At 38.6% G+C, this 13,309-nt stretch overlaps 1 protein-coding gene across 3 annotated transcripts in view; it reads right to left on the bottom strand.

Moving 5' to 3' along the window:
* SUGCT (succinyl-CoA:glutarate-CoA transferase) overlaps positions 1-13,309 on the bottom strand; it is a 768,020-nt gene that overhangs the window by 332,777 nt on the left and 421,934 nt on the right. Inside the window, exon 13 of one of the 3 annotated variants that reach the window (XM_049642764.1) lies at positions 3,196-3,893. The exons of the other annotated variants lie outside the window; for them this stretch is intronic. Coding sequence (XP_049498721.1) covers positions 3,876-3,893 — 18 coding nt within the window. The 3' untranslated portion in view covers positions 3,196-3,875. Of the gene's footprint in view, positions 1-3,195; positions 3,894-13,309 lie in introns of those variants that run through there. 3 annotated transcript variants of the gene reach the window in all.

Raw genomic sequence — 13,309 nt, forward strand, 5'->3', positions numbered from 1 at the left:
TTTGAGAGACAGAGAGAGAGCATGTGCAAGTGAGGGAGGGGCAGAAGGAGAGGGAGAAGGAGAATCTTAAGCAGGCTCCACACCCAGAGCAGAGCCGGACAAGGGACTCGATCTCATAGTCCTGGGATCAAGACCTGAGACAAAATTGAGTCAGATACTTAACCAACTGAGCCACCCAGACACCCCTTGACTCTTTCTTTTTAATCTCCAAAATTCTTAAATGTTCACCACCGATAGTTTCTTATCTGTATTAAACATTATTAGGAAAAGTACTTAATAGTCATTTGGGTTATATTAAGTTCAAAATCGTTAAGATCACTGACAAGAGGCCAATACATCTGAATGTTAGGGGGACCCCACAGTAAACGTTTTATAATGGTTTAGTCAGAGCTGTAGAACCACAAAAATTATTCCTCAAACAAGCACATAGGATTTAGTCTACATGTACATCTAAGATTCTAATGGATGTGTCTGTTTTCTACTGTTTAAATTACTCCCTCCAAACACCAGAGTTGCACATGGGATGTATCCAGAATTATACTGAAGTTATTAGTGGCTACTTCTTGTTAATAAAGATTAAGCTTTTAGGATTAATCAATGAAGCCTAAAAACTACTCAACCACGGGGGGGGGGGGTGATCATGATAAGCTTTAATTGTGGATTTTATAGTTTTACCCCAAACTTTAACAAAAATATGAATAATAGCTTCAAAACCTTTTTTTTTTTAATGGCAAAAGTTTCCCATCAGATTCAGTGACCCACATTTATAGGGAATGTAGCTTTCTTGAACTGGGGGCTCCAAGGTCTGCCACGCTGCTCTGGCAAAAGGTACAATTTTACTTCCCAAAGAGAAAACACAGGCTTAAAGGTGCTATGGTATGAAACTGCCAGAAAGAAGTAAAGAAGAGGCTCATTTCTCAAAAAATGTAGAAAGACCAAGACCTGATGATATTATTTGAACTCCTAAATGCAGCCATTCCTGAGACCAAGAATGCCTCCCAGACTTTGACAATGATGTGAATCTCTAATTTCATTCCTTTCTCTTTAATCCATTTTGAATTAGATTTTGGTCACTAACCAATTAAAGAGTCTAAGATGTTGGTACTCATTTTTTTTTTTTTTTTTAGTCTTGGTAGCTTATTTCCTATTGTTCTGTCAGATGTCACTTAGAGCATAACTGAGACCTTAGAATTTTCTGCTGCTAATTTCCTTGAAAACTAGATAATCTTCTTTGAAATGCATAAAGTAAAGCTAACCAGGCACATTAAAAGAGTCTAAGAAGCTCTCCTTTAGAAGAAAATTTTCCAGCTTCTCTCTTCTCCCCAGGCTGAGAAACACATCCCTCTCTCAGCTCCCACGGCAGCACCCGCATGGTAACTAGTGACTTACGCATCCGCAGACTCCTTGGGGACCAGGACCAGGTCTTTCATCTCTGTATCCCCAGAGCCTAACCAAGTACTTAGCATGTGGCAAGCCTTCAGGAAGTGCTTATTAAGTTAATGGGTCTCAGCATGACACGGCTATTTGCCTGGCCCTAGCTGGCTAGCTCACCTCCAAGTCTGAGAATAGCCAACCAAAATTTTCCATTCTCACATTCCTCACAATTGCCTTGCCTTCTCCTCTTCCCATTAACTAATCATTTTGCCCCCAACCTCATTTTGAGCAAATGAACAAAGCATGAACTCTTTCTGCATATCTTTTTACCTTCACACCACCCATCTCCCCTTTCTTTCTGCCAATCTCAGGGCATAAAGTGCCTTCTCCTTGGTTCTCTTTCTTCTCCCTTCCCATACCCTGCATGGTCACCATCTTTTTTTTTTTTTAATTTTTTTTTTTTTAACGTTTATTTATTTTTGAGCCAGAGAGAGACAGAGCATGAACGGGGGAGGGTCAGAGAGAGGGAGACACAGAATCCGAAACAGGCTCCAGGCTCCGAGCTGTCAGCACAGAGCCCGACGCGGGGCTCGAACTCATGGACCGTGAGATCATGACCTGAGCCGAAGTCGGCCGCTTAACCGACTGAGCCACCCAGGCGCCCCAGGTCACCATCTTATTCCACTTGCCATGCTCCTTCTTTCTCCAGAATATGCAACCTCTTCCTCTCGGCTGTCAGTGCCTTCTCTGAAGTGTGCAAGTCTCCCCCATCCTTGATCTAACATCTCCTTTTTTTTTTTAATCCTTCCAGAAACTATTTTTTTAATATATGAAATTTATTGTCAAATTGGTTTCCATACAACACCCAGTGCTCATCCCAAAAGATGCCCTCTTCAATGCCCATCACCTACCCTACCCTCCCTCCCACCCCCCATCAACCCTCAGTTTGTTCTCAGTTTTTAAGAGTCTCTTATAACATCTCCTTTAATCATCCCTCTGACCTTCCATTCACAGCCAAGCTCCTGGAAAGATTGATCCAACGGGTTCACTCACTCCCATGAATACCTAAACCCCAATGCTACGAGCGCCCTGCCTCTCCCATTCCACAGAAATCTTTCTGAATAAACAACACCTGTCAAGCACTTGTACAATTTTGCAAACTATTTGGTCACTGATGTGGGGTTCCTATGAACTTTAGTTGCTTGGCAATAATATTAAAATAAAACTCTGTGTTATAATGTTTCCCTAAAACGGGGAAGTCAAGCCATAGTGCTAACGGCAAAAGGATAACATAACTGAGTATTTTGTTAGTGTAGATCTGCTATCAATGTATTCGTAGATAACGGTGCTATTGTAAACCTGGATTCCGTATACAGTGTGAGAGTCATAAATATAAGTAATATTGTATGCACAAAATTATCCCTAAATCATAAAAATTTGGGGGTGCCTGGGTGGCTTAGTCGGTTGAGCGTCCGACTTCGGCTCAGGTCATGATCTCATGGCTCATGGGTTTGAGCCCTGCATCGGGCTCTGTGCTGACAGCTCAGAGCTTGGAGCCTGCTTCCAATTCTGTGTCTCCCTCTCTCTCTGCCCTACCCTGCTCATGCTCTGTCTCTTTCAAAATAAACAAAGATTTAAAAATTTGTTTAAAATAAATAAGTAAATTATTAAAATTTTAAAACAAAATCTTTTTTAAAGCATCTTAATATCTAGATAAGTGATAATCAGGATATTACATTTAAATGTATACAAATTTGTTCTCACATCAAAAATTTAATCTATAGAGAACGGTTGCTCACAAAATATTTTAAAATATTCACAAATCATTCAAATAATTATATTTAAAATCATCACAGTTTTGGAATGAATCCCTTTGTGATCAACTGTCACCCACAAATTATAAAAACATGTTAAGAAAAAGAAAGAGTAGGCGAAACTTATGGTTGAAAACATTATTTCTTAAAAACATGTTTACCATTAAGATGGCATCAATAATTTTTTAACTGTGACTAAAGGTTTTGGGAAATTACTGAAAATCAGAATGGAAGATAAAATTGTTTTAACTTAAGAAATAAGTTTTTGATTCTGACAAATTTGCCCAAATTCCATATAAAATCACTGGCATAACAAAGATCAAATTCCTACTGAATACCATTAATGAGATTTAATGTTCTTCAGTCTATTCAATATCAGATGTGACAATAGGTACACCCCAAAAACAGAATCTATTTGTATAAGATACAGGCAATTGACATCAGAAACCATACTAAGGAGAGACCTTGGAGAATAGTGGGATCATCCAACTAATTTTTTTTTTAATTGCACCAATTCAAAATTATTTTCCTAAAACTTTAAACCAGGTCTAATATCATGCCATTAACACACATAGACATTTTGCTGCAAAATTTAAGTGTATTTACTCTGTCTTACATGTCTTTTGTATTGAGAAGTGGTAAAGTTTCAGAGGAGACGGCAAGAACTGGAAAGTGTTCCCAATACTATCAGCTCCTTGTGTGCATCTGCAGAAAGATTGGCCATTTGTCAAAATATCAACAAGTAGAGATTAATAATGTGCAAGAAGCTACATAATTTTTAGAAATGTGCTGGACTTGCACCCTAGTGCATTATTAGGTGTGATCGAAACATTCCAAAAGCTATGAAAACATCGGATGTTGTAGAAAATGATTTTTCAATCAAACAAATAGGTGGCTGATAAATCAAAGGATTTAGTGATAGTGTTGTACAAATCTGAATTTACTTTGGGTTTAAAATTTCTTTATCATATGCTGAGTCTTTAGAAAGACTTCTTTCTAAAAAGGTTAAACACAGAATTACACGTATTTTCTTACTTTCAAAATTAGAAGTGATTCTTCAGCTAAATTTCAAAATGGATTTTGCAAAAGAGTGGAAAGCCTATAAAAAAGTATTCTCTCCAAACATGTAAAAATCAACAAAACCATCTTCTTAGATAGGACAAGATTATAGTTTTTTGATTTAGGTATTTCTCCACAGCTCCCATGAAAAAGATAAATACTGATATTTAATTACTATTCTGAAATATGTATTGCTGATATTGGATGCAATATTATTCCAACTTAAATTTACCTTTCAAGGCCAATAATTTGAGCAAAATGAAAGAGCTACCCTTTAAAAGAAATAAACGCTGAAACAATTGAAGATTTGCAAAAACTCTGTAGATGATACAAACATGATTCACAGATTTTAATTTTACTGATAACATAAGATTAAATTTTTTACAGTTGAATTACCTTTACACATTCTGGCTCTTTGTTTATTTAATACAAACTTCATAGTAATGCACCCTGCATTTCATGGCTATTGCATGGTATATTACTTTAGCTTGTACATATATAGTTATTACATAGCAACTCATATTCTATTCTGAATTATCTGAAAAAGTTTTGGAGTTTGAGGGGACAGTTTATCAAGAGACTTAGTAACATGTCACAAATTTTAAAACACAGAAATTGTTAACCAACTCAACTGAACTTAAAGATAGCTATTCTATTCATTCATATGAGCTGAGAGAAGTGATGATGTGATATTGATTTAATTCCATCATAATTAAAATACTGTTATAATTCACATTTTAACATTTATTTATAGGTCCAAAAGCTTTATTGTTGTGGAACAATGTTGATACTATTGTTTGGATGAGATAACGGAATCGGTATGTTACTTTATGAAAATCCTCTCTTAATATTAAAAAAAAAAAGCAACCTTATTTTGTCAAATGTTAACATGAAATGTCTTCTAAAACCTCTTGCATGCTTACTTAGGATCAAATCTGGAGAATTCAACCCTACAAATTAAAAGTAATCTGAGACCACACACACACATACGCGCACGCACACGCACACACACACTCAGTTTGGGGTGTCACGCTTGAAATGTTTCTATTTTTTAATGTCTATTTATTTTTGAGAGAGAGAGAGACAGAGACAGAGTGTGAATGGGTGAGGGGCAGAGAGAGACAGACACACACAGAATCTGAAGTGGGCTCCAGGCTCTGAGCTGTCAACACAGAGCCCGACGCAGGGCTCAAACTCACAAACCGACATCATGACCTGAGCTAAAGTCGGAGGCTTAACCGACTGAGCCACTCAGGCGTCCCTTACATGAAATGTTTCTTAATCTTTCCTGATTTGGTCCCTTTAAGAACATAAGGAGTCCTATAGGTTCCCTCCCTCCATTCCAGACATATTATATACACACAGACCCCTGGCTAAAGCCTAACATGGGAACTCTCCTAAGGAAAATGGGCCCCAGGTTAGTCAATTTTTCTTCAAACAAGATGATTTTCCTTTTGTGGTCCCCAAAGGATCATAAGACATAGTTTAGTTTTGTTTTGACTTGTTTTGTATTGTTGTAAGAATTCTAAAATAAATTCTTCTAGTGTTTCTCCTGTGGTAAAGTCACTAGAAGACATCAAACCGTTTTGGTTGGATCCTTATTCCTGAAGAAACCATGCACAGATTTTAAACAACCTCATAAAAATCCACATGAGACCACCCGTCCAGTCTGCCCCATTCCTTAGACCCATTCCCTCGGCTGTTTGATCTCATCTCTCAGGCTTTTGGAAGGAGGATATTCAGAAGGACTAGCTAAAGACTGTCCCATACATGTGGCAGAAACATATTTTTAAAATTTCACATGCTCAGTACAAACTGTAAGCACATCACTGTGGAGGTGACTGGGAACTTCTTCCTTGTTATAATAAGAGCAAGAACCATTGTTATTATTATTATTATTATTATTATTACATTTTTGAGTAGTTTAATTTTCTAAACAACCACAAAGCAATTCTAATTTAATTCTTTCTCATATGTTATGGATAATTATATCGTGGGGGGGGGCGGGGAAAGAGGCCACGAAGAGACTAAAAAAAAAAAAAACATCCTGTGACCTCCTCGGCTGCATCACTGAATTTGTAGTCAGAAGACCCCCCCCCCCATCTCTGCTGCTTACTGTGTGGCCATAAGCATGTCTAAGCTCCCCAACTCTGCTTCCTCATCATTAAAACAGGCATAGTACCACCCACCAGACAGAGTTGTTGTGAGGTTTAAACTAGATAGTTCATAACCTTTCTTCCACTCTAATTTTCAATCCTTACACTGAAGTGTCTCTATACTTCGTCAGCATGCATCTTGTGTTCTAGTCACACCAAACTCCTGAAGCTTCTCTACAAATGTCATCTTCTGGACACCCGGGTGGCTCAGTCAGTGATGCATCAGACTCGGTTTCAGCTCAGGTCATGATCTCACTGTTTGTGAGTTCAAGCTCCACATTGGGCTCTACACTGACAGGGCAGAGCCTGCTTGGGATTTCCTCTCTCTCTCTCTCTCTCCCTCTCTCTCTCTCTCTGTCCCTCCCCTGCTCATGCTCTGTCTTTCTCAAAAATAAATCAATAAGCTTTAAAAAAATGAAAATGCATAATTAAAAAAATAAGTTAAAATGTCATCTTCATTCTTTCCCTTTGTTTCAAAATCCTTCTTCATCTGTTTACTTGGATAGTATAGATTAACGCATCAACACTCAAGAAACCCTTTCCTGACCATCTCCAAGTCGAATGAGCTCATCCTCCAGGCCCCGCAATCAACTTGTACAAATGTAATATTTACCTGTCTATTGGTCCAACTCCCAGACCACACTCTACATCCCTCGAGTTCCTAAACTGTGCCCTCCATCTCTTCCATCTCAAATTTTGTACCTAGCACATGCCTAACCCACAGTGCGGGGTGTGGGGGGACTCAATGGATGATTAAATGAACATACGACATACAGAAAAGAATTGGGCTTGGTTTTTGTGATATTAGTAGATTCGGAGTAGGTTAGCACAATCTGAAACTTAAACGCTCAGAGATGACGGAGCCTATGCGTGCCCTGATATCACTTCATTTTTGTGATTTAAACAATAACTGCTGGTCTTCCTGAGATATGTTTTATAAAGAAAATGAAAATCCTCATCAAATGAATCCCACATATGGTCAGCACACTCTGTTAAGAATGTTTTATCTTGTTTGTATTAAGTTAGCATCAAGGTCTTTCAGCTTACAAATCCCATGAAATAGGAAAACTGACATACAAGACTTCAATACACCACAAAGCTAAATTGTAAGCATGCTTTTCTCAGGTTTCAGTGTGGTCACTGAATTCGACTGCTTAGCAGTAGAATTTGAGGGCTTATATATACTTCCTGCTATTGGCCCGTATGATTCTTTATTAAAACAATTATATCTTTGTGCCAAAATGTACATAGTCTCTTTCAAATAACAGTAACGGCAGAGAAGGAAAACTAAATTCAAATAGTCATTTTCTGTAGCTAAAAATTACAGAACTATTCCCAATTTGATAGAAGTTATAATTAGAACCATTCAAAAGGGACAAAAAAATAGCAATAAAGCAAGAAACAAATAAACCGTAAGAGTGAATCACAGTACTTTATACCAAATAAACACATACATCGCTGGGGTTCTTGTGCTAAGGAACTACATGACAAAAGAGGCTGACTGCAGGCAGATGATTACGTGGGCAGAAACATGCGGGATAGAATTTAAAGCAGAGAAATTGGAGTCAGGTGAGCAATTAGGTTAAAAATCTCCAGACAGTGGGACTCTGGGGGCATGTGGTCCGTTGTGGGGCTGAATGAGCTGTGTTTATACTCCCGCATTTCTAGACCTTGGGAAACTCAACCTTTCATGTAGAATGACGATCTTAACTAATACTCAGTGTCGTGAGGTGAAATTTCTGTTCTACAATTCACCTACTTTAGCTTCCTTCACTGGTAACGTTTTCCTTCCAAGTCTCATTCTTACTGATGACACAACAAACAAACAAAAAATCTTTTAACTTGACAATTGAAAGGAAAATTTTTTTCCTCCCTCATCCTTCTTCCCGAGGTGGCGTTGTCTGTGTGCAGAGGAGCATCTGGTTCCTGTATCCCCTGGGTTTTCTCTGGCTTCGCTGAGATGTCCTGCAATGTGCCGTCTGCTGGGAATCCTCTGTTAGTGAGACTGATTTCTCTGACCTGGTTTTTGATGGTGTCGGCCTGGTACCCACTGCTGATGGCCATGAAGCTTGCCTTCCCTCCATTCTGCATCCTCCAGTACCTGGCCCTTTGGTCCACTTGTCCTCTCAGAATGGGAACGGTGGAGAGCAAATGGGGAAGAAGAAGCTTTCAGCTGCTTTCTCTGCTGGACATCTTGCCATGACGAAGGGTCTGCAACTTTCCCAGGCTTTTCCGAAGTGAAAGGGAATACTGACTGCTGAATTCAGACAGATTTATTAATATTTAATTCTCCCCTCCCAGTTTCAAGATCCCACCATACGGTCACAGGATGCGGAAGTGAAAATGTTCTGTCACCTTTCTGGACCTACTTCTCTTCCAGTGATTCTCTCCAGTCCTGTGACATTTGCTCCTTCTCATATGGTGGGAACGCCCATGAGTTCTGATCTGTGCTCTGCTCTGCTCTTTTCTGCTCCACGACCCCTCCTCCAAGTTCTGATTTATAAGAAAACCATTACATACGCCCCTCTTTTTTTTTCTTCCTCAAAAAAGAATGGCTTCTGCAAATAAAAGGTGCTTACATAGCAAGACTATGACCTTGCTATCGATGTGACAAATTCTATTTGGAAGTTCAAAGCCGCATTATAACTCTGCTGTTCTCAGCTGGGTCTTTCCTTCCCAAGAAATAATGGGTGTTATTGATTTAATGAGGCAGGAGAATCAAGGCACAAGTAGGAACTTGTCATTAGGAATCCAAATACATCATTTTAATATCTCCAAAGTATCTTCAATGTGCATCTCAAGTCCAAATATACAATCAGTTCAGAAGAACTCATTTCTATGAAGTTATATTTAACTTGAGCCATTCTTAATGGTTTCAATAGAATTAACAAGTTGTGCTTTTTTGTGCAAACTTTTCATTCATCAGAGAAAACAGAACAGAAATAAAAATCACAGATCTCACTAAACAAAAAAATCCAAAGTCTACTGGCCTAAAAGAATTCCCCATTGTTAATGTGTGGGGCAATTACTGTAAAAGAAGATGGTTTCTAACATGGAGAAACAGAACTCATGACCAAAATATCACTTATTTGATTCTCATAAGGATGGTTCTGAATTTATAATATTGGAGCCATATTAACTCTCCACCATTCCCAATGATATTCTAAATAGCCATTGACAGGGAGGTTGTCATAATCTTCCTTCTCTGGGAGAAATAAGTAACCAAACCAGGAAGTCCAACCAAGTAAGCGATAAAAGCTAACATTGACGGACTCTGCTATTCTGTGCCAGAAACTGCTCTAAGGGCAGTACGTGTATTATTTATTCTTTGCCATCGTGTTTCAAGGTACGTGTCCTCATTTTGAGTTGACGAGTTAGGAAATGGAAGCACAGAAAGGTGAGTGGCTTTCTCAGCAGCACTCAGTAAATAAGTAGTGGAGTCAGAACTTGAACTCGGGCAGACTCATCCAACCCCTGTGTGAGTGCTGCCTCACAGGCGAGGAAACGTGAGGGCACTGAATGTGACAGGTAAAAAGAAAAGAACGAGGCACAAATGACTCTGCTATCTTTATAAGGACAAAAGAAGGGACTGAGATTCCATATTAGAGTTGGCATGCCTAATAATTCCCAGAACCATATGTTTCAAATGACCCAATCATTGGGTCTTTCGTTTCTGATCATTTGACATTTTTAAGCATGAATCATCGAATGAAAAATATTACAGGGCTTTCTTTTGAACACATTGTTTATTTGTCACCAAGAGATCTCAGATATACTTTAAACAAATTCCTTCTCTAAAGGAAAGACTACATACCCTCATGAATGGCATAATCCAAAAATAGAAATTATTTAAAACAGCTCTAACACCTTTTCTAAATTTCCTACATTGTGAAATGACAGCAGTGTCTCCCTTTCAACACTGCCTTCTAGTCAATGTAAAAAGAAATAAACCATCCCCACATGCTCATATTTGGTGTTTACTTTTCCGTCAGTCATCTAAAACGGGACGCAGGAAAAGGGATGTGTCTGTCTCTGTTAGAGAGAGAAGAAAAGTGAAGGAAAGAAAATCTAATGCAACAAGAGAGTTGCCAGATTTGGAACTGATTGAAAGAGTTTCGTGTCACCAAACATTTTTCAAAGACCGATCAATCTGCAACTCTTTTTATAAACCAACCTGTAATGACTGGTGTTTCCACACATTTTCTTCACACAGTTGCTTCTGAGTTTGGCAGTGCCTTTGATTTGAAAACGAATTTCAAACTTTAGATGATCACACAGAACCTTTTTGGCATCACGGAAAAGAATATTTAGATCATAAAGACTTAAAGGAATGTAAGCTAGAGTTCCAAGTAGTTTAAACTTTCATTACAGAGATGCCGAAAGCCACATTGCTCTGCTTACACAAGTATGTTTATAAGTGATGCCATTTGTAACTCTGACTAATTAAATGAGAATTTAAAAGGGTGTGAGAAAGAAAGGCACGGATTTAAAATTAATATTAAGTGAAAAATATAAATTCTGCAGTATAGCAAATACCAAGAGAGACCCAAGCATCACCATGAGATTGCTCCTATTCACATCTTCTGGCATCAAGGGAAAACCACCTTGGAAAAACCAACAAATCCTTAAAATAACAGAGAAGTGCCAGCACTAACAGTGGTATACTTAGTAATCCCTGGGAAAATTCAAAGAAAGTAGAGTAATGAAATTTGTCACCTGCTGACTGGTTTCTGCTGCTTCAGAAAACAAAGAGCCCAGCAGACTAGGGTTCAGAATGTACAGCCAGAAAAGAAGGGAATTCCTAACTGCAAAGTAACTGACTCCATTATGAATACAAATCTCATTAACCTTCCTCCCAGTCCCCAAACCGCTGGTTCTCAAAAACTTAGTCCCCAGCCGGCAGCATCAACATCTTCTGGGAACTTGCTACAGACACAAATTCTCAGGCTCCACCTAAGACCAGCTGAATCAAAACTCTGGGGATAAGGCCTGGTAATCTGTGTTTTCATCAACCCAAAAGATTATCTTAATGCACACTAAAGTTTGAGATCCACTGCCTGGAATGGCACCACACAATCCGTAAAAAGTAAAGATGCCCATCTTCAGTCTGTGGGTCTTAACAGTTCATAGTTACTGAGGGCTTCACTGCGAGCAAAGCCTCTTCATGACACATACATATATATATATATAATGTGTTATATATATATATATGTCTTTATGACTTGTATGTATTACTTAGATTCACCCATGTAATCCTTATGGGCAACTTTGTAACTGCTATGCCCATGCAACTCACCAGCTCAACAGGGCACAGTGAAATTAAGACCTAAGAAAAGACAGTGCTACTATGAAAACAGTAAGTTTCTTGAAAATCCAGCTACGGGTAGACGCAGAGGCAAAAACAGAGGAACGAAGAGAGAACTTTCATGTGTCTCTACAGCAACATTTACAGCTAAAAAATCTTCATAATATTTTGAAATTTCTTTTGAAAGACAAACAGGTCAAGGTCTAGTCTTTTCCCCTTCCCCTCCAGAATGGGATCTGGACCGAGTGCAGTTAGCCAGACACAGTGAGTAGTTTGGTGGTCAGTGAGGTGGCAGGCACCATACTACACTGTCCTCAAGTCTGACCAGCACATTCCTCAAATACCGTCTTTTCCATCCCCACGGCCAGCTCCACAGCCTTAGGAAATCAATGGATATTCTTAGCATCACTGGACAGGAAACATAAAATAATTCATTTCTGATCATTTGACATTTTTAAGCATAAATCATCTAATGAAAAAATTAGATGAAAATAAAGAAACAAAACATGATGGGGTCGAAGTGTTTAAACGACAGCTAAAATTGGGGGGGGGGGGGCGGATAGCAGCCTCTTTTTATCCCCTTATTTAGTTCTGTTACCTCTTTTAGTGATCTAGGCTTGAAACCTTGAGGTCTTTTCGAGCATTCCTTTCTCTTTATACTCTCATCCAAGAAATCGCCAAAGGCTAAAATGATTTTGCTCAGACTCTTATATATGTCACTTGCTTCCCATTCCAATTTCCCTTTACTTTATCTCAGGACCTTATTATCTCTTCCTAGATTACCACAGTGGTGTCTGACCTCCTGATACTTATCATGGAGACAGCTCTCAAATAAAGCCACTTTTATCACGACACTTCCCTGCTCAAAACCCATCCAAAATACTCCGTTACTGACAAGGTAAAGTCCAAACTCCTTAAACATAAACATGAGCATCTTCACAGCTTGGCTCCAGCTTTATCTCCAATGGTTTCTTTTTGTGAATCCTAAATTTGAATCACAGTTGTATATTCACTGTCTCCAAAACATTTCATGGATGTCCCAGTAACTGTTCTTCATCCCTCCTCACAGCTTCAGACAAACAATAATGGATGTAAAATGCAAAGTGAGAACAGGCATTAAGGCATGGAATACATTAATGTCTGTTTACTATCCCAGATTTAATTACAGACTAGTGCTTCCAATTTTATTATTCTGCCATATTGAATTTATAGCCATTAGAAGAAAATAATAAGCGTCTAAAGATTTAACATGGGTCTTTGGTTAGCCTATATGGCAGCATTTGGATTAAATATGAAGCCTGCACTTTCAGATGCCAAAGATAAAAATGTTGATATAGGAAGAGGGCTTCTACTCTAGAGTCCTGAGGTCATGAGGTGAAGCAAACATCCAACACCCTCCTTCCTCTCTCCACAGAACCACCACCAAGGAAGTTTTCCTGGGATTTGACCAGATCTGTCGCTGAAGGAACAGGATTTCCTATTTATCCTTAGGGAGTAACCATCCAACTACCAAAACCATTCAACAGAGTCCTTCAACTCTAACTAACAAGAATCACCAACATTTAAGGGAGACCAATGGAATGATAAAAAGGTTCCAAACA

The sequence above is a fragment of the Panthera uncia genome, chromosome A2 (genome assembly GCF_023721935.1).
Source record: "Panthera uncia isolate 11264 chromosome A2, Puncia_PCG_1.0, whole genome shotgun sequence".
Classification (NCBI taxonomy): Eukaryota; Metazoa; Chordata; class Mammalia; order Carnivora; family Felidae; genus Panthera; species Panthera uncia.